Below are 21,637 nucleotides of genomic sequence, written 5' to 3'. Positions count from 1 at the left end.
GTATACTGTCGTTTTGTCACAACCTATTTCATTAACCTGTAAACTTTTCCCATGTACAAAGAGGCCCGCTCTTGCTTGAACTATTACGATATTTCTTTCGCCATGCCTCGACTCCCCTTCCCTTATTCCCTTAGTAGTATAGTAACCATTCGTTGATTCATTAAATACATACTTATTCTATATATTTTCCGTCGGTTAGAACGCATCGCCACGACGACGGCCAGCACAGCCACCACGACCACCACCAAACGCACAGGGTGGAGGAGACAATAGATTCTGTGGGGCCCTTTTTCGAACGTGCTGGAGCCAGTGAAAGCTGATTAGAATTCAAATACGTCCTCCCCGACGCGGTCCCGCGCCATCCGGACCCAGTCCCGCACGGCCTCCTCGACCTCCTCGTCGTCATCCTCGAGCATCTCGTAGACGTAGATCATGGTCTCGCCGGCACCACCGACGGCGACGCCACCACCACCTTCGGCCGCAGCACCGGCACCATTGCTCGACTGGCCCCCGCCGCTGCCGCCACCCAGGACGACGTTCTGGAGCCACTCGTCGCCGACGTCTGGGGACTCGGTCAGTGCCACCTGCGTGCGGATACTGGCCAGGCGCACGGCGGCCCACGGACTGCGACGCAGCTGGCAGAGCAGGTGGTTCAGCGCGTGGTGGTGGGTAGGGACGTCTTGCACCGAGTTCGCGAGCGCAACGATGCACGGGATCACCATGTCGAAGACCACGGTGTGCAGCGAGGCGGCTGTGGCCTGACCTTTGGCCTTGGCCTTGGTCTTGGGTGTCGCATTGAACCTGGACTGAGGAGAGGAGGCAAGCAGGCCCAATTGGCTGACCAGAAGATCGGTAAGGGGCTGGAAGTGCATCGGCGAAGTGAAGAATCCATCCGCGTCGTGGGTTTCGATGGTCGTCAGCAGAGTCAGGGTCGACTTGTACAGCTGCAGACCACTGTCCTCGGACAGGTCAACGTGAAGGGAAGGCTTTGCATCCGCATTTCGGTCGATGGAGTCGACCTTCATTCCAGGGACAGGCGAGGAGACGTTATGGGCCGCGGCCCGGAGGATGTCGTTCACCGAAGGAAGGAGGTAGCGTGCGTAGCTCGTCACGATACTCTTTAGCGTCGCAAAGAAATGCGTCGCGAAGAGGTAGAAGCTTGTTTGCCTGGCCATCTGTACGCTCGCTCCAGCAGAAGAGCAAGCCTCGGGACTTCTCTTGGTCGCCCAGTCCACCCATCCCTCAAAGATGGGACGGAAGGTTGTGTCATTGAGTTTGTAAATGAACACAATTCCCAACTCGTGCAATTTCTTTTCCACATTCTCAATACCCGCGACGGTGGCGGCTCCGGCACCGTCCTTGATTCGACTGAGCCGTCGGAGATCCATGACCTCCAACACGAAAGCCGATATCTCATCGGCGGCACCTACGACAGTAGATTTCGAGTTTCGCTCAATCGCCTGGGAAAGCATATCAAGATACTCAGCGATGGCGTCGCCCTCAATCTTCCCGCCCGAGACCACTGTCGATTTCCAGGCCTGGTTCAAGCTACTCACGACGGTTTTCAAGTCCATTCGCTGCGCCATCAGGCTCAGCATCTCTAGCCGGGCCTCTCTTCGTGACCCCGCGTCCGGACCGGCGAGGCACGAACGGTAGGAGAGACTGAGGATATCAGCAACACTTTCGTCACCGATCATGTAGGGCGTGTGGGTGATGAACGAAGAAAGGAGTGCGAAGCAAGCGTCGTGAAGCTCCACGCGCCCTTCCCCGGCGCTGTCTTCGGTCAAGAACGAATCCAACAGACGCAACACTTTAGGCAGGGCTTGCACCACGATCCGGACACTTCCTCCCTTAAGCACCTCCGTCGTGCTCGCAAGACAGAGCAGAGACATGATCCTCGTCCTTTCATTATGGGATTCCAGCCCGAGATTACCCTCAATCAACGCGGAGGATGCGCTAATGGCCTCTTCCGGCTTCTTTCGTCCATAAACCTCTATGATGCGATCGAGACATGCAATCGCCGCATGCCTGAACGCCTCATCATCGGTGGTGCGGATAATGTGCTGCAGGTTAGGGAGAAATGTCATTGCTTCGGCCTGCGTCCTGGCATCCCTTGAGCTCGGAGCATTATGTTGAAGTTGTGTTGCAAGCACTCGAAGCGCCAAAGGCTGAAGCTCCTGCTGGCCTTCCCCGGGCTGGACCATGTCGTGCAGGAGATTGGGCATGATCTTGAGAAGGTCGGCCAGGAAAGGTAGGTCAAGAAGCGAGCTCAAACACTTCCTCGTCGACGGAGTCAGATTGGCGTGGACGGCCTTCTGGGATTTGAGCATGCTCAGGATGCGGGTCATGCAGGCTTCGAACTCTGCCCAGAAGGCTTTGTTTTCTGCGTCGTCGGTCTTTGAAAGTCGTTTTACCTGCGTCTTTAGACTCTTTGGTTCTAGCAGCTTCGAAGCCACTTCAAGAAGGATTAGTGCTTCTTGCTCCCTCTTCTTGTTCGAACTGGTCCCGCTAATATCTAGTAACGGAGCAGCATCGTGAGGATCATCAGAGAAGATATCAATACTCAGATCGATAAGTTTCCTGAACGTCATCAACTGAGTCGGTGCCGAAAGGTCCGCCATTAAGCTGGCAAAGAACGAAGACATATCTTCTGGATGGCGCCTTGACGCAAGAAGAGCAATGACTGCAAACGCAAAATCATCAGCGCCCAGCCTGCTGAGGAGCCGTTGGTAGAACGCGGCCCTCCGATATTGGGGAACGTGATCGTATGCTGTGACGAAGCTGGAGAGCAAACTGGAAGTCGAATGGATCAGTTTTTTGGCATCTTGCTTTTTCAATGTGGCAACCAAAGGTGGAATGATTTCGTCGATTGCTCGATTTGTCACGAAAATTGAGCGTTCGTCATCCTTCGACAATATACTTTTACCCATGAATGTGAAGATGGGCATAATGCTATGCAATATCCGATCCGGAGCCAAAGATGCCAGAGCCGAAGAAAGAAGCAGAGCAGTACTTTGGACCTGCGGGTTTTCTGACGATCGGACGCAGTCGGTGACCAAGTCGGTACGAATGCTAGAGAAATCAATGGTAGGCCTTGGTGAAGTTTGCGCGTTCTCGATGATCGCCAAAATGCTGCTGAGGCAGAGGTGGAGAAGGTACGGAGATTCAGACGTGCCCTTGTCCTTGAGCCGTCTGAGGATGATCAACACCTCGAACAAGCCCCCGAGCAATTGTGGGTGGCTCTGTGGTTTGGAATCTTCGACGAGTTCTAGTGCAAAAGTCAATCTTGACTCACTGATATCTAGTTCGATTGCTAGATCCTTTGGTATACTTTCTCGTCCATGGCTGACACGACGTCGTTTCCTGGGTGGGACGTCTGTTTGCATCTCAGCAAGCCCAGAGAATGAGTGGTCCAGTATGACAGCGAGAACCTTGGTAGAGAGGTTGACCATGTGCAGAACGTGACGGCTTCCAGCAGCATACGCCGGGTTCTTGGAAAATGACATGTCAAATAAGCGCAGAGCCGTGAACGTTTGTGACTCGTTGTGCATATCCTTCCAGATAACAGCAATCCTGTCGAAAAAGGCATTGACCAGAGCATTGCGCGGCTGGACTTTATCTTCAACAAGCCATCCCAGAATATGCTCAACAGCATCCTTGTCTCGCGGGTTCGCGAAGCGAACCATCACGGCATCGATTTGATCCAAAGGAAGGCCCTCTGATGATGCGGCATCTACGGCGTCACTTTCTTCCAATGATGCCCAGGCTTCCAGGATGGGCGACAGAATTTTGCTGGTGGTAGAGGCGCCAACTTTGTGGACGTCGCCAAGCAGCTCGAGGATGCCTATCTTGACCCGTAGCAAAGCACATCCTAACGCACAGCCCGTTAGTAAATCATAGAGCGCATGCTTCGTGTTCTTCTTAAGTTCAACATCGTTCGCTTTTAACAAGGGAGTTCGGTCATGCTTGTCAAAGGCGGTTTGAAGAATTGTGCGTATGTAGGACGGATCCAACATGCATTCCTCCAGATAAGGCAAGTACGCTTGATCCAGAATCTTTACAGCTTGTGTAGACACCAAAGGTTTGACGTTTCGTATACCAAGTGCATCGTAGAGTGTTTGGGCCGGATGTGCCTCCCCGTTTTCTTCTTTGGAGGCAGCCTTGTGGATGGCCACAGTACATGCGACGGCGGCTCGTCGCACATGTTGGCTATTGTCAGAAAGGAGGACAGTGATGAAAGGAATCAGCGACTCCAGCTGGTTCGGTGACCCCTTTTTGATGACGTCCAACAGAAGCTGAAGAGCAGTATTGCGATGAGCGACGGGAAAAGGTCCTAAGGCCACCCTCAACATGAAGCTGAGATGCAAAACAGAAAGCCCTCCTTTTTGCTTGTGCCAGAGTGGTATTTGTTCAAATCGTTCCAAGAGCTGATTGTTCTTGTGGCATACCGCGAAAGTTCGAACAAGTTGGTCGAACAGTAGGGAGCGATTTCCAACGGTGAGGAATGAGGATATCTCAGTTTCAGAAGGCAGGGATTCAAGCATCGCTTCGGCCTCCTTTGAGTTGTGTGTTGACTCATCCACAGCAGGGTCAACTTCCATACGTGTTTGTTCAAGGAGTGGTCGGTCGGAGTATTGGATGGTCTGTTGTACAAGATCTTCGACTTCCGACTGAGAGAGGCCGGCCAAAAACACTGCCTGAGGGAAAGACGACGAGAACTTGGAAGAGTCAGCCAACGACTGGAGCAAACGTACTAGCCGTGTCCAGCAAATCGACCCCGGTGAAAGTGTGGAGTCTGTCGAGGAAAGCTTCCGAAGCAAAGTGGCAAGGAGCTGACTTTTTGTTGCCGATGTAAAATGGTCCTGGGCGGCGTCAAACATACGTTCGATAAATTGCAGCCTTCTGTCCATGTTCTTTTCCTTCAGTCCGGAGAGCGCTGAGCTGATTATGGCCACGAACAACGCAGCCAAGGGTACCAACTGAAGCAATTCGGACATCCGCCGCCCTGGATCACTGGCGTTCATGAATATGTCGAGAACGTCTCTCGGAACTCTCATATCGGTCTTCTTTGTGACTAGAATAGCTAAACATGCCAGAGCCGATCTGGAATCGGATGCCTCGTCAGCGATGAATGGGGCAATGGATTTCATCAACGAGTCAATGACATGGTCTCCAAGATCTGCGCCGCCTGCCAATACGAGGGTGATGGTGAAACAGGTGACTGTGAATTCAGGGTTGTCTTTGATTTCGAACCCTTCGTTGAGCAGCGGTAAAATCTTCAATAACGCATCTTCTGTCTGCTGTTTCTGCACTTCCTTTCTCCCATTTCTGACCTGGCTCAATCTTCCAGTGATGGCTTCGACAACAAAGCTGCCCCAAAAACGTAAGAGTTGTGAGTGGGCGGCACCTTCCTGGCACGCGTGCAAAGTGTAGTCGTTGAAGAAGGAGAAAAAGGCGTCGTTGTGAGTAGCGGTGTATACGACGACATGTCGAGGAACAATGGCTGGCTCTCTATGATACGCGGCCAGAAATTTCCACCTGGTGGCAAGCCTGTCTGTTGGAATGATACTCAAGATATTGCGAAACACTGGTGTTTCATGGTATGGTAAAAATGTGGCGAGAAGGGCATCCGTGTTGTAGACATGAACTCGAAATCTTCGCACAAGCCATTCCACAGCTTTCAGGCCCGGTCGAAGCGCCACCTTGGATCCAAGGAGAGTCAGGCATCGATCTAATACGAGTCCCAGCGCTTCGTTCTGTGTCTTGCTGAGCTGCTCTCTATCCTGCGATTTGGACTGTGCACTGAAGAGATTCTGTCCGAATTCGTGCAGTCTGGCGTCCAGCAGGCAGAGCTCCTGGTAACCTTCCACGCATACTTGGTATATTGTTTCCCAATCTTGCTTGACCGCCACAGTACGGGCGAATATGAGGGATTCGCCGTGTGCATCTCGTCGGGCACGGAGGTCGAGTTCGCTCGTAGAGTTTGCGGCTATCGTGCGCAGCTGGGCGGCGAAGGTGGAGGTCATTGCGGCTGGCGTGGGAAGAGGTTTAAAGAGACCGAAGTCACTTCCATGGGCGACAAGCGCACAGGCAACCAGCTGCAGGAATATCCTCACAATCTTCAGAGCTTGGTCGCTGAAAACTTCACTGTCAATCAAACGGTGGCATGCGACAAAAAAAAAAGTTGGAGACACTCGGACATTGCGGGGATAAACATCGCGGCAAGTGAACTTACATAATAATTAATAGTATTTTCCCTCCTTGACTAGTTTGTGGCTAGTTTGTATGTACAGAGCACTCAAGCAAGAGCCTACAGCAGTGTATCTGATATGTCAAGGTGCACCCGCATACCCCTATCTAGCATGGTCTGATACACCTGCTTGAGTTTGGCATTGCCAATTGCATCTCTGAGCACTGGCTGCGTAAATCCCAGCATGCAGAGTTCTTTGGACCACGGGCATGCCCGTAGCGCCGCATAAAAGGACTGGATTGCTGTTGTCGCCTGTCTGTATACGGCCTCTTCACGCCTTGTGGATCTCTTGCCCCCTAGTTTCAAGTGTCCATGGAATTGAGTCAGTGATGTTTCCCACAGAACATATGTTTTCCATATCTGCAGACTGTCATGGCCAGGAGACCCCGGCTGAGTCACTCGCTCGAATGCAGAGCGAATTGTGTGGTCTGTGCTCCCGCTGTACGACGGTCTGTTGAGCTCCAGCATCAATTCAAACACAGAAGGAACGACGCTTTGGTCGAGTTGCACATCTCGGTGTGAATCTGCTTTGGAATCGACCTGCCGCAACCGGTCAAACAATCCGGCCTTCTGAAGGAAATAGTGATGGAGCAGTAAGAGGTTGAGATTATTGGGAAACCTTTCCTTGGACTCTTTCAGAACGGGGACGAGTTCACGTGGCCTGAAGCTCCTTCCAAACGTCACAGCATGAGCGTGGATAAACCGGGCCTGCTGCTCGTGCACAGCTTCGAGGACGGCTGAAGGTATTGTCGACAGACCAGCGAAAGACCTCAGAGCTGCGTGGTATGTTTGTAGGGCTACTTCAAGGGACAGGTCAGCATTGAGGTACCTATGAACTACCAGGACGTCGACCAGCGCCGGTAATTGCTCTGGTCGGTTCTGGGAACGGGCCTGATCGATGTGTGTCTTGATGTATTGTTCGGTCTTGAGCTGCGTGGCAGCAGATGATTCAATAGTGGATTCGATTGTTTTTCGAAGCCGTATCAGGTCCACTTGCTCTTCTGTCATCAGACATAGCAGAGCCCTGGCGTGATGAAAATGCCTTCGGCGCATGTACGAGTATGCCCAGTCACGCCACAGAAGGAATGAATCAATTTGCACTTCTTGGCTTAGCGAATATCGCATCGATAGGGCTGTTGACCAAACCTTTTCAGCACCTTCGAGGTTGTCTAGGTGGCACTCAAGCAGCCCATATGTGTTGTAGAGTTTCAAGCTGTCAGCTTTGTGCTTAAGGAATTTCCTCGTCTGTTTTCTGGCCGATTTCAGATCTACTCCAGCTTCCAATGCGATGGCATATTCCATATGCAATTCGCCTGGTTCCTCGTCAGAATCCAGTCCCACGAGAAGAGATAGGACTCGGCGAACAAAGCTGAGAGAAGAACTGATGAGTCTTGACGGGGAAGAGAGTAAAATGCCATGTGCATCGTCGTTCAATTGCCGAGACACTAAAAAGACGTCTTGAAAGCGCATCTGCAGTCCGAAATTGCTCTCTTCACGACCAGCATGTCCCACAGAGATGCCGCATGCAGGCGACTGGCTATGAACGAAAGGGTCTCGTTGCCAGGCCCTGGACTCAGGTAGTGATGATAGTGGCGAAAGCCCTGCAAATAATAAAAAGGCGTCCTGCATAAGCCACGTGCCCTCTTCTGTGATCGGCGACAAGAGGAAGTCTTGAATGTCCGAGAAGAGAAGAACGCGATAAGGGTCATCCTCGCAGACGTCATCTAGAGCTCTTGCAGGCAAGCCGGCGGTTCTTTCAAGGTCATCTTCAGCAGCAGCCCAGGCTTCGAAATCCATATGCTGCACTTGGAATGCTTTGTCGCTCCTCACCTCGAGCTCACTGCTTGTATTTGATCGCCATCCTGCCGAACCCTCCTCCCCTATTCGCGCAACCTCGCTTGCCCAGAATTGCTCAAAGGATGGTATGAGGTCAGTTGAGGGGGTATTCCGTGGGCGAAAGTAATTGAACTCGAGAAGCGCCTGCCAAATCCCAACCGCGCGTTCGGTGAACCCAGATTGCCAAAGAAACAAGGTCAAGCGTAAAAGGATGTATATGCAGCTGGTATCTCTCGCGCGGTCTGATGACGAATTGTTGGCCCTTTGAAGCCATTGCTTGTAGATTCCTAAACATGATTCAAAGCTGAATTTGACGTGATTGGTTTGGACGAAGTTCAGGTAAAGCCGCCATAGATCGAACGAAGCATCCTCGTTGAGGAAGGTGCGCCATTTGGAAGCCTGTTTATCTGCATCCCAAATCTTCCTCCCTTCCTTCATGAGACCTAGGATCAAAGAATTTCGAGCTTCTTGCCCCTTAACACGTGACAATGCTTCTTCATATAGCGAGATTTTGAGGTCGACCACAGTCCTTGACGAGAAGGAAGCGGAGCTGCGGGAACCCCCGTCCTCACCCAAGAGGATGGGTTGGTACTCTATCAGCGTAAGCCATGCCGACGCATCCTCGGGTCGAGCTTCGGTTGCTCTCAAGAGTTCAATATGGCGCTGATGGATGGGGTTCTGTTTGAACTCATCGAAAGCATCCTTGGACTGTGCCAGCGCCGGGCCGTCGGGGTCTGACTCCTCACTATCGTCGTCTTCCACAGTTGCCTGCTCCCGTCCCGCCAACATCCGCCTCCTTTTTCTTGGATGTCCATAGTCGACGCTCAGAAAGTCTTCGCGCAGATCTGATTCGTTGCTCACTCCGGACAGAACACTCTCCACCGCTCCATCGTCATCGGAAAGGTTCTCGAGCAGAGACTGTCGACGAGACCTTCGTATGGAATCATACTCGACATTTTCCACCTCCAGTTGAGACTCTGACCTTGAAACTATTCGATAGTTCGGACCCAACCCGAGTAGCCCACCATGACCGGCCGGTCGATAGCGCGGAATCGCACGTCGATCAAGTGACCCATACGTTAAGTTTTGCCGATCACCCTTGCCGTCTTCCACGAACAAGGAGGACTCGCGGACTTCTGGACCATGAGAATGGAGTCCCACAGACTGATGTCGCGCGTCAAGCCGGGCCAAAGGGCGGGATATGCCGCGAGGAATATTCCGGTATTGAGAGTTATGATGGTGTGAAGAAGACATCATGCGCAGCAAGACGCTAGTAGCCTAAGAGGAGAAGAGAATATCCATCGCCCACAGAATTATTGCTCAATGCCAAGAATTGGAGAGGTCTGGGCCATCTCAGGTCACGTGGAATGCCTAGAGTCGAGGTAGAGAGTAGGTATACCGTGAAAAAGAGGTGGCGGGTATTGGTTGATAATTGAGTGTATTGAGTGTATATTGAATACTGCCTCTGCTGACTTATCGATCGATAGAGGCGAAATCCTACCCAAAGAGGATTTGGGGGGGCTTTAAAGACCTCCTAAGCCTTCCGAGCAAGTGGGCACTGGGCTGCTGCAGGCGTCAGGTTTTCGGTTATCGAGGGGCAGCTGGCATCCACTGGGGCAGCCAGTATACCAACCACCCGCCAAAGCACGAAGGTTCACGCCTAGAGCCCACCAATCCCGAAGGCAAGAGTTCCCTTGGGGGGGTCTCTAGCGTACGTCACTGTGTCCTTCGAGGATGCTTCTGTTGGCCCGGATGGCTTCCCCCCGTAGCTTCCTGGGGTTCTTCGCGTTCACCTGCGATCTCGAGCACCTTGAATATGCTAATCCGGATCCAGTGAGTCTTGATATACCTGACTCCGAGCATGATCCATTTAATACCTTGCTTCGGTCGTCTTCAACCTGGGACTTTGCGTCTCCGTCTCACGTCTTACGACTTGTGAGGAACCTCCCCCTTTTTGCGATCCATGTTCCACGGTACTTGCCACTAGTCCTGGACCTCGAATAACCTGACACTTCCCATTGCGCCCTCCCACTCGCCACTACGGATTCCTTGCAGGTTGCGCGAGGCCTGTCCTTCCATGGACGTGCCAATTTCCAAGAGGCCGGTGCCTTCCACCTTCGATGACCATGGCCCTCCTCTGAAGAGAATCAAGAGCCTTGACGAAGAGCCTGCACAATACAGCGATGCGGTCCGCAAAAAGTTGGCCTTGACGTCTCGAACGGGACAGGCTTGCGATCGATGTAAAGAGAGGAAGATGAAATGTGACACGGACCCGGTGGCATGTCAGCCTTGTCGTCAGAAGGGTTTGCGGTGCTACACCACCGATCGTGTGACCGGGCAAGCACGAGAAAGAGGAGAATCGAATCGCGCCGAGAATGAGCTTCTATATTTGAGGGAACAAGTGGCCGCCTACCAGCGCAGATATGGCTCCTTACAGCGATCGGAATCTGCCAGCAATGTGCCTACAGCGACTCCCAGGAGTTCAATATCTCAGTCCACGGCGTATTCTGCGTCTCCGACATCGTCAAGACTGGATGCGAAGTACGTCGGCTGGCCTTCACCGGGTCATTGCGACGGCTTTTGCTCAGGCCCGGTCAACGGTACGGTGGTGGATATTATGGATGGTGTCGTCGACATTGCAGGCTGGGAATGTGAAATGATGGAAGACTATCCCAGCGACGTGACGGGGAAATTTAACCTCTCAAGGACGTCGATTGTCAATACCATCTGTGGATATCAACGTGTGGAGGACCCCAAGCTGCCATCAAAGGAAGACGCTCTCCGAGACGCCAATCATTTTCTGGTTATCATGTCGCAATATGTTCCGATCGTCCACAGGCCCAGCTTTATGGAACTCGTTAACAGATTCTATGACCAGCCGAATACGTTAACAGTTGCTGAGCGGGTTCAGGTATTGATTGTCTTCTCCATCATAGCCCATCAAACCGCGGTAAGGAACCATCTCCAGTCCGCTGAGAAGTTCGAGGAATCCCACCGTTATCTCCACTATGGCCTGGGCTATTATCGCGAACTCCTTCATGACCCGTCGCTGGCATCGTTGCAGGCGATGGCGCTGATCATCGTTCACTTTCGAAACTTGCCCAAACCAGGTGTATCTTGGACCTATTGCCATCAGGTCCTGGTGCGAGCTATCGAACTGGAATACCACCGCGACCCGGACAAGATTCAACTGCCTGAAGGCGAGAACAATCCACTGTCAAAGGAACTTCGGAAAAGAGTCTTTCATTCAATACTCGGCGTCTGTGTGACAACGGGTTGCCGTGTTGGCTTACCAGCACCGTGGCAATTTCAGCACATCGACGTCCCTTTACCGAGGGCCATTAAAGACTCCGAGATATCTAAGGACGGATTGGTCGTGGATTTGTCAGGTCAATGCGAGTTCTGGCCTTGTCTACATCTGGCAAAATTACTACCCCTTCTTACCGAATTACACAACAACATTATAGCTGTTAGGAAGCCGGCAGCGGAATATCTCCAAAATGTGGAGGTACTGAACACGAAAATAAATGCCTGGCGGCAAGATTGGGACGAGTCGACCAAAAATGAACCAAAACATGTCAATCTCAGTGTCGCGACCCTTCTATTCGAAACTTGGGCCGCCGAGTATCAGCTAAACTTACACCACCCGGTATGTTGTACGAGTGACGATCCTGAGGTGATGGAGCGACATCTGGACATCTGCCATAAATCTGCCAAACGTCTCTTGCAGAGTTTCCACCGATTGTCAAGCAGATATAAAGGGGTGGATTTCACATGGCATTCCACGCTGGCATATGCGACCGGGTTTGGCATCACCCTCTATGTGTACAAGAGGAAAAAAGGACCAGTTACCATCGAGCAATTCGAGGCAATGCGGAATGAACTGAAAGGTTGGACATCGTTGATGGCATACGCAGACCTTGTGCTGAGTGAGTTGATGCCCGTTCTTATGATTATCTATCACTAACTGAGTTTAGGGACCGGTAACCACTTGCAGAGACAGTTCCAACCTCGAGTGCAAGCTCTCGAGGATGAGTATCGGGCATTGTTGGTTGAACAGCCTCCGAAGAGCAGCAACGCCCAAAGTCCACTAAGTCCAGCCAACCTTCCCAACGCTTTAGGCCCAGTGAAAGTCGAACAATCGAATGCGCTTCTGTTCCAAGAGCACTCTAGCCCAAATGCAACTATGGACCGCAATAGCCTTCAACAACCAATGTTCATGCCTTCCCAAGGAGTAACTCAAAGCCATTCAACATCTCCATTGAGCCATCAACAGTCTCAGCGGCAATGGCCTGGCATATTCTCATTCCCTCAACCGCCACCACCTGGACAAGGTCCCGGACAGGGGCCGGGAGTTACATCACCTATATTTACAGCCTTCTCTCAGTCCCCGATTAGTGGACTTTCGACATCTGCATCCATCCCGGTCATTCCCACTTCGTTGTCTTCGCTGCTCAATGACTCGGGGAATTTCTACATGAGTTATCCCACGCCACCGCAGGCTCAAACTAGCCTTGGAGGAGTCGGGCTGGGTAGAGGTGCCGATCCACAGATGGCTTTCTCACAAAACCATTTCTTCAACGGTCCAGGACCAATGGACTGGCCATTGATTAGTATGCCGCCAGGTCAACAGTCATGATGAAGATGTTACCGACATAATCGGTCCCCAGTCACGGCCGCTTGCTGCGAAGAAAGATGGATTTCTCGACATGCTCCGGCACGAGAACAATAACCGTGATGGTTTTAAATCTTTACGCAGACCGGAGGATCTCAATTCGCTTGGAACTGCCCACCGATCAGAATTGTCACAACAGAACCCATCTGTGTGCTCGATCGACTCATCAGGAATGGATCGTAATCCAATGTGACGGGAAGGAGAACACTTCGCGTTCTCACGACAAATCTGTTCAATCCTGCGCCAGAATTGTCTCATGCATACCAATATCGGTGAGGGTTAGAATCTAGGGCATAGGCCGTATTTCCAACGGGTATTTCTCTGTGTCGCTATTTAATTCTTTCTTCGGTTGTCCCTTCAGATTACGCCGGTGAGAGTGCACCATCTCATCCTTCAGGGGATCTCAGGTCATTGGATAGCAACTTCTTCGAACGGGTCAGTCGATGCCGATACGTCCTGGATTTCGGAACATCCTAACGGAGGAGCCGCCACAAGCCGAATCATGGGCGTGCATGCATGTCACTGAGCCGAAACAGCCTTACGCGCACTTGCCCGGAAACAGGAGGTGTGACTTAGCTGAGCTCTTTGTCAGCGCTTGGGGACAGGGTTATATATCCGATTGCAGAACGGGGTGGACCACAATGCTACCTCTCATGGACGTGCCTGACTGCATTGTGATGGCGGTTCAGATTCATTCCCAGCATGACTAAAGATTCCGGCGGCCAGCGGCGCAATGATATGTAAAGAAGACACCCTCGTCGAATCGGTGCCTACTCTCCCGCCTGTCAACACTCAACCAACCATATCATTAGCAGCTCAGCTCAGCTGCCTGCGCCAACCGAACATCACACCATTTCGCCAGTTGCAGATCACTTAGTAACGGCCCCTCAGAAGTAGAGCTGAGCTGCATACGGCTCGTGCACAGCCTTATATACTGCTGCCACCCCTCGAAGGATGTTGGGGGGCTCCAATGATATTAACATCTTATATATATGCGACTTGGACGTTGAAGTGATTGATGTCCGCCGTCCACCAGCGACTCTTGGACCAATGACTCTGCCACGGCTACCAGCATGGTGCTCTTCCTCCGTCCAAACCTCAAGTTTCTGCCTCCTGCGAAACGCGACAGGCCTGTTCGGGAACGAGAGCTTGAAGAGGCAGAGATAAAGGCACACGCGGCCAGAATCTCCCATCAAAAAAGGAAATGGGCAAAACTGCAACAGCAGTTGCTACAAAAGGAGGGGCTACAGGGGTATGCCGCACCACGAGTTCATGGCGGGCAACAACCCAGCCGTCGGGCTCCAGCACCATATCGCGAGATCATCTTCGTCCTTCATGGCTCGTCTGATCCATTCAACGCCTGCCCCGTCAAAATCACGCCGGAGGTCAACCGTATCCTCACATATACACGAGACGTCATGCTTCCGAATATCTTCAGCCCGCCGTTTTTCCGACGACTGACCGTGGGAGGACCCAAGATCGTCAACTTTGAGAATGCGAAGAAAGTCATCGGAGGGCCCAGCTTTCTACTCAGCATGAAGGGATTCCGAGACATGAATGAGGGTGCTGCTCTTGCGTGGTTATGCGGCCACATTCCCGGCATCGTGCGACTCAATTCTCCACAAAGCACACAGCAGCTTTCGACAGCGAGGCTCAAAATGCGAGCCAAAAGTCTCAAGTTGCTGCGCGAGCACCTCGCCTCGCATGCACAAACGTCACCCGAGTCAATGGCCGCGCTCAGACTACATATTCGCTGTCTCTTCGAGACTGAGTGTATGGCAGGGGACACGATGGCAGCCAAAGCCCATGCAGACATCCTTCTGCGTCTCCCCGACCCTCTTACCGACGAGGTAGAGCGTGCTCAGCACTTATTAGTCATGATGTTCGATGCTACCGAGCTGGCATGCAAGAAGCTGGAAAGGACAGTTTTGCCTTTCGGGAGCTGGACAGCAAAAGCGCATGCAAGGCTCTGGGCCATGGCCTCTCAATTTGTCCCGATCCCTCCTGTTTATGTCCACAACGCTCATTCGTGTGTGGAGATTCCGGAGCATCGTGAGGCGATGATCACGTTGAGATACTGCTTGTGGATTGCCGAAACCCCGTTGCCGTTCGGAACTTCTGAAGAGAGGCTCAAGGCTGATATGATCTTTGCCTGGATTGCGACCAAAACGTTTCATGATCTGGGAAATTTGATCAATTTGTATGTGGATATCATGGAGGGCAAAATTCTTTTCAACTCCGAAGGCCACCGGCTCACGCAAGCATGTATGGTTCTCACACTGGTTTATGAAAGCCGGAAACGTGTGCACGAGGCCATCATAGAGGATGGAGCCGACATTCGCGAGGCTTCCAATGTCATCATGCCTCGATTGGCGCAAGACATGGCGACGGCCATGGAGATGATGAGTCCAGTCGAATGTGTCCACTATCAAGAAGCGTACCTGTGGATGCTCTATGCTGGTGCGCTGCACGAGCAACGGCAGCAAAGCAAGATGCGATGGACCAGTTTCAACCCGAAAGTTGAGTCTACAGAGAAACCGTGGTTCACAACGACCCTAGCAAAGCACGCCGATCAGATGAATGTCACCACCTGGGCGGAGGCAAAAGCCATCCTACGGCAGTTTTTGTATGATGATCATCTGGAGCCGGACGGGCACCTGTGGTTCGAAGATGTTGTGCGCGTGCCAGCAGAGCCTATAAAGAGCGAAGACGAAAAACAACCACAAACAGGGATGGCTATACGCTAAAGGCGGTCAGCCATGTCTTATGTTGACTTGCGCCACTCTCTGTATCCACGGGAGGTGTGCATATGTGCATGTAGAGAGTGGCGGAAAGCATCAAAGGTCCGGCGCTGTCTCCTCCGCACTATCGCTTGCGAAAGTAAAGCTGCAGATGCTGGCTTCCTGAGCAGAAAAACAAGCTGCCATGGCGTCTGCTTGACCCCAAGCTTATGAATATCATAATTGTATACGTATTCTCAAAACAGAAGCCATCCATTATGACTACAGAAAAGGCTCTGTTCGTTTTGTTTACTCGTTCACCAACATCGCAAACATCTCCAACACCCATCACCCCCGCAACAGGGCCAAAAAAAACATGCGGTTGATGAGGGTGGGACTCGAACCCACGAGGGATTTAACCCACAAGTACTCCGATCGTACCATTCGAAGCGTGAGCTCCAGGTGTACCTGAAACCTAGGGGCAAGGGTTAGCAGGAACGAGACACTGTGAGGTTGTTCATCATTGCTTACTTGCGCCATAACCACTCGGCCTAAGAGAGCTGTGTTAGCTCCCAAGTTGAATGAATCAGGTGGTGAATTTTCACATACCACCTCACCAGTGTATTTTGAGGCAAATTTGACCTCAAGATCTACATATACTGATTAGTTTTGTGGTGGGGGCAGGGGTATAGCGGTAGTGGTTCGTGGGTGCATGGCGGGGTACTACCAATGTCAGGCCTCGGTTCATGCAAACAACAAATCAGCAGCGAACAAGGACAAAGGACGTAATTTATTCTGTCTACTGTACGGGGCATTTAGTCCCTCATGCGGATTTGCGACGCCCTCCAGCAGGTCTTGTGCTTCACTTATTTGTAGACGAGGGAGTCATTGAGCAAAGAAAACCATCAGATACTTGTGTGGACACAACCACTCACGCTTCATTGAATGTGTTGGTCTTGAGACGGTACTCGGTATCAAGTATTACATGCAGGGGTTGCTCATTTCTGGTGCGGAAGCTGACCTTCTAGGGTTTATGGAGCTGGTGTCAAAAGACCCCTTCGCCCAAGATCCTGGTAAGATGGAAAAACGGGATGGGTATAAGCGCTAAGAACATTTGGGAGGGGAAGCCGCCAACTAGGAAGACACCATATTAAAGAAAGACCCTGACGGCTAGATGAGCAGTTTGCTGCCCTTGTCGTTGATGCGACAAGTGGCGACCATGTACCGAGTACAAAGAGCATCTTGCAGTCCCAAGATATATGTCCACAATCTGCAAGGCCAGGCCCCCAATGTCTTTCTGCGCCTGTCCTACATTATTGCTGTATATCGTAAACCATACTTTTTCTGGGGTGTTGGTCCCTAAGGACCCTGCAGAGAGCTCCCAAGCACCGGCCAACGGCAATTATTATTATTAGGCGGTGGTTCCGAGCATCGCACCGCCTAGAGCCTCCCCTGCAAGACAAGCCCAAGCCCTACCGCAGGCCCCGGCCAATCACCCGTCCAGCATTATCACCTCCTTCCACCGCCTCTGCTCTCTGGATACCTAGGTCAGTATTCATCTGGAAATTGTAAGCCACTCGCGATTCGTTCTGTCTTGTTTATCCCCTTCGTGAATCTTCTTTCAAGAGGCGCCGCCTCGCTGGGTCAGCCTCCCTAACTCTGCAATATCAACCTTCGTCCCTTTACCTCACTACAGCCAACTTTCAATCGGATCCCAGGGAATATCGGTCAAGAATGACTCAATCCACGTTTGGCATGTTTGAAACAAGGCGCCTCCCTTCCCTGCTTGGTGCTCTCATTGCAGTCTACCTCGCAGTCAAACTCATCCGAATCATCCAGCGCACAATCGACGCTCGTCGTCGGTTCAAAGAAATCCCCCAGCTGCCCCGTCATCCGGTATGGGGCCACTTGGTCAATATGGGAGAGAAGCTCAACCCGGCTCTTCAAAGACATCCCGACTATGCATTCGAAGAAATCTGGGAATCGTTGGATCGACCCCCGGCTTTCCTGATGGATTTGAATCCCGTTGATGGTGTCTTTCTCATTGTCGCGGACCCGGACGTCGCAGAGCAGATCACCCAGCCTACTTCGACCTTCAAATATTCTCTTCCAAAAAGCGACACGTTAATGTCCATGTACCGCCTCATTGGCCTTGAGTCTTTGATCATAGCCGAGGGTGAGGAATGGAAGACCTTGCGAAGGCGGTTCAACAAGGGATTCTCTCCCCAGCACCTGCACACGCTGGACGGGTTGATTGTTTCCAAAACCCAAGAATTTGTAGATCGGTTGAAGTGCGCTGCGGCAAATGGTGAAGTGTTCAGCCTCAAGGACTATTCACAGGATTTGACCACCGACATCATAACCACTGTCGCAATCGAGAAGGATTACCATGCACAGACGACCCCGAACGGGGTTGGATCAAAAGGCACCTTTGGTATGCTGACGGCGTCGAGGCTGCTATCGAAGCTAGTGTTTCCCGTCGGCAGGGGGTTTAACCCACTGATCTATTTTGATCCTATCCGGCCCACGAAGTCCTGGTTCTACGAGCAGGTGTTTAATCGCGACTTGGCCAAGGTCATCCGCGAGCAGTTAGCGGCTGAACAGAAGCAACTGCAAGATTCGGTCAAGTCTGGGGCCGGTGGCAGTGGCCAAACCGGATCACAGAGGTCCATCACGCGCCTCGCATTGTCGGGTCTGACCCCGGACGAGGCGCTGATCCGCAATACGGTATCACAAATCAAGAGCTTTCTGTTCGCTGGCCAGGACACAACCGCCACCCTTATCCAATGGCTCTGTTTCGAGCTATCTAAAGCATCATGGTCTCCGTCGTCGGCAGCCATCCTTGAGAAACTGGTCCAAGAACACGACTCAGTCTTTGGCAAAGAGGGCGGGCCCTTCAACGCCCTCGATATTCTAGGCCGCACGGATGAAGAATCTCGTAAACAGACTGAAGCCATCCTCGGGAGCCGTCTGCCATACACAACAGCGTTCATCAAAGAGACGTTACGCTGTCATCCCCCTGCCGCCACCGCACGACTGATTCCGGAACTCTCGCCGGCGAATCCAACGCCAACCACATTGAATCTGCGCACGACGAGCGGCGAGGAGAAAGATGTGGAAGTCAATGGCGTCAGGATCTACGTGTGCGGATACCTGGTTCACATGAACAAGGCCGTGTGGGGGCCCGACGCTACCGTCTTTCGACCCGATCGGTGGCTGGATGAGAAATATGTAGCATCATTGCCGACCGGTGCGTGGCGGCCGTTCGAACGGGGACCGAGGAATTGCATTGGACAGGAATTGGCAATGGTGGAAGCTAAAGTCGTGCTTTGTGCCGTGGCAAGAGGCTTCCAGTGGGAGAAAGTAGGATACTCAGGGAAAGGGCAGAAGACAGACACTGGGAGACCGCGGGGAGATGGCAAGGATGATAAAGAGCGTGAGGTTTGGAGTGTCAACCAGGTCACAGCTGTGCCAGTCGATGGGATGACTATGAAAGTGCAGTTGCGGAGCTAGGTCTGCCTGGACTGATGGAATTTCGACTTCAAGCCATAGAAGTAAGTCGACAGATCGCACTTGAATGGCATGGTGCAAGGTCCATCTGCGTACAAGTATTCCACGTTGGCCACCCTGTATTGTATCTCTACATACAAGACGGTAGCGGCGAAAATGCAGGCAACAAGGCTGAGCATGGCTTCGGACCCGAATCGCAAGGCTGGTTCCGAACGGAGCGGATCTACTTTGTTCCGTAGCGCCTTGATCGGCGCGGACTGCAGCTCCAGAAGCCGATGGAGCATCAAAGACCTTGGATAAGGAAGTTTGCCCCCCCGAACCGTCTTCCATCCATCCATCCTTGCCATCAGCCAGTTGGGATGCACGCCCATCTAGGCACCCAGCATAACGAAAGGCCAGAACGTCGGGTTGCTGTCCCTCGTCTATCACACTGACTCACGCCATCCGTGCCACATGGCGCAGGCAGCCAATCCAACGGCCGGATCTACCACACCTGAGCCTGTGGCGTCCAATGCTTCTCGCAGCTTCGAGCCGCGTCGTCGCCATGATCGCATAAGCTTGTCTAGGATGGTGTGCGTAGCAAATGTGTTTGCCTAGGCGGCGGGGTAAGTATAAAGGATCTTCCTGATCTTTGCTGTCCATCACCGTCAAATATCAGTTCCTTACTTACATCAGTCGTAAGTTAAGCAAGCAAGCAAGATGCCTCCCATCTACTACTTGAATCAACCACCCCATCCCTTCTGGGACTTTGTCGCCGGGATCGAAGATCACCCGTTCTTCGCCCAGCATCGACGACCCGTCCCGCCAACGCCACCACCACATCCTCCCCGTCCAGGGGCCGAGCAGTCTCAAGTGCGGACACAGGCGACCGCTGGTGCTTCCGCCCAAGTCAACGAGAAATCCAAGGGCAAGCAGCCCGAGACCGGCGTCGAGGACCCTCCTGAAGTCGACCCGGCCACCCTTGCGTCAGAAGGTAAGGACGTGCCGTTCCGTGGTCGTGGTCGCTTCGCCAAAAGCTTTGAAGACAATGACAACAAGGACAATGCCGAAGAAGGCCACAGCGGCCGTCGAGGCGGGCGCGGCTGTCATGGCCATCACCGCGGTCATAACGCCTGGGCAGGAGCAGTGCCTTTCGGTCCCCATCCATTCGGGCCCCCTCCCTTCTTCTGGGGTACTCATGGCCCCTTTGGTCACCATGGACCCCCTGGACATGAGGGTGCTGAAGGCCATGGTCCCCACGCTGGATTCCGTGGCCGTGGAGGCTTTCATAGGGGAGGTCGTGGAGGACCACACCATCAACATCATGGACCCCATGCCCGCTCTCCACCACGCAGCGGCCCCTTCGCTGGTGGTCGCCCAGGCCAAGCATCTGGCTTCGATCTGAGCAACTTCCTGAACAATCTTGGTGAGCGGCTGGGGGTCGACTTGACCTCTGCCGCTGCAGGTCTTGGACTGCGCTCCCCACGCTCCACCGAGACCGACTTTGAACCGAGGACCGACATCTTCGACATCGCTGCGGCCTACATCATCCACCTCTCCCTGCCCGGTGCCAAGAAATCTGACGTTGGCGTCGACTGGGACGGCGAGCACTCGGTCGTACGCGTTGCTGGCGTTGTCCACCGGCCCAATGTCGACGAGCATATGATGTCCCGCTTGGTTGTGGATGGCCGCAAGCGGGAAACCGGCGTCTTTGAGAAGACCATCCGCCTGGGCACACCAAAGGACCCTGCCAATGTCGACGTCGACGGCATCACTGCCAAGATGGTGGACGGTGTCCTGATCGTCCGCGTACCCAAAGTTGAGAAGACATTTGAAAAGAAAGAAGTCTATGTGGGTGGTAGCTCGTCTCCCTCCCCTGCCAGGCCCTACCAAGAGAGGCCTGAGGACGTATACATAAACGAGAAGGACCTCCTGTTCGATGCCACCGACGACGTTGAGGATAGGGACATGTACGACGCCGAACCTGTGCCCGAACCTCAACAGAAAGCTTCCACAACCCAACAACAATCTGCCCCGGCGGACGCCCCTATGAGCGAGACGGCGACGGCGGAGGCAAAGGAGAAGCAACGTGAAGCCAGGGACAGAGACGACCGCTCTGAGACGGTTGATTTCGAGGCTCCACACAATGGAACGACCGAGACTCTCCCGAGATATGAGGTCGAGGACACTACTACCAACAACAACAAGGCTGAAGGTCCCTACCACCACCAGCTCCGTGCAAGTGTCGATGAGGAGGACAATATGAGCGACTGGGAGAAGTACGGTTCTGAGGACGAGGGCGAGTATGTTAAGATCAACGTCGACTGAACCACTCACTCACTCACTCGGGTTTGCCGTCTGCCCAGTTTCCTCGGCTAAGCAGAAGTTTGCCAAATGACAGGATAGCATGAGATTTTTAGGGGTTTTTACGGATAAGTTGAAGCAGCGTTTTCATAGGTCAGAACAAATGAACAATAAAAAGGGGGCGAGGGATAGGTTACACAGAACCTGTCGTCTCGCTTTAAATCACACATCCATCCATCCTTCTCGTTCATTTATCCGTTTTGTTTCTTACTCCTACTCTCAATATAACGTGTAATTGTTCTCCGCCGTTTCCATGATTATTCTTCCATTGCTGTTTTATTCTATTCTGCTTCTCCCCCTCCG

General features: G+C 52.6%; 5 protein-coding genes across 5 annotated transcripts; 4 read left to right on the top strand and 1 right to left on the bottom strand.

Moving 5' to 3' along the window:
- Positions 1-320: 320 nt before the first annotated feature.
- On the bottom strand, positions 321-9,340 carry AYL99_00111 (hypothetical protein; the record flags this gene model as incomplete). The annotated part of the gene is made up of 2 exons (XM_018831627.1): positions 321-6,135; positions 6,315-9,340. The coding sequence occupies 2 exons, from the start codon at positions 9,338-9,340 to the stop codon at positions 321-323; spliced, it is 8,841 nt and encodes a 2,946-aa protein (XP_018697506.1).
- An 823-nt stretch (positions 9,341-10,163) lies between these two features.
- On the top strand, positions 10,164-12,725 carry AYL99_00110 (hypothetical protein; the record flags this gene model as incomplete). The annotated part of the gene is made up of 2 exons (XM_018831626.1): positions 10,164-12,015; positions 12,064-12,725. The coding sequence occupies 2 exons, from the start codon at positions 10,164-10,166 to the stop codon at positions 12,723-12,725; spliced, it is 2,514 nt and encodes an 837-aa protein (XP_018697505.1).
- Positions 12,726-13,834: 1,109 nt separating this feature from the next.
- On the top strand, positions 13,835-15,508 carry AYL99_00109 (hypothetical protein; the record flags this gene model as incomplete). The annotated part of the gene is made up of 1 exon (XM_018831625.1): positions 13,835-15,508. One exon carries the CDS (start codon positions 13,835-13,837, stop codon positions 15,506-15,508), a length of 1,674 nt encoding a protein of 557 aa, XP_018697504.1.
- A 1,707-nt stretch (positions 15,509-17,215) lies between these two features.
- AYL99_00108 (hypothetical protein) lies at positions 17,216-18,994 on the top strand (the record flags this gene model as incomplete). The annotated part of the gene is made up of 1 exon (XM_018831624.1): positions 17,216-18,994. One exon carries the CDS (start codon positions 17,216-17,218, stop codon positions 18,992-18,994), a length of 1,779 nt encoding a protein of 592 aa, XP_018697503.1.
- Positions 18,995-19,690: 696 nt separating this feature from the next.
- On the top strand, positions 19,691-21,298 carry AYL99_00107 (hypothetical protein; the record flags this gene model as incomplete). Its single annotated transcript, XM_018831623.1, has 1 exon — positions 19,691-21,298. One exon carries the CDS (start codon positions 19,691-19,693, stop codon positions 21,296-21,298), a length of 1,608 nt encoding a protein of 535 aa, XP_018697502.1.
- Positions 21,299-21,637: the final 339 nt, after the last annotated feature.

Source organism: Fonsecaea erecta, assembly GCF_001651985.1.
Source record: "Fonsecaea erecta strain CBS 125763 chromosome Unknown Scaff1, whole genome shotgun sequence".
Taxonomy (NCBI): Eukaryota; Fungi; Ascomycota; class Eurotiomycetes; order Chaetothyriales; family Herpotrichiellaceae; genus Fonsecaea; species Fonsecaea erecta.
The sequence above is the reverse complement of the archived record's forward strand: the minus strand, read 5'-3'. Positions and strand labels throughout refer to the sequence as shown.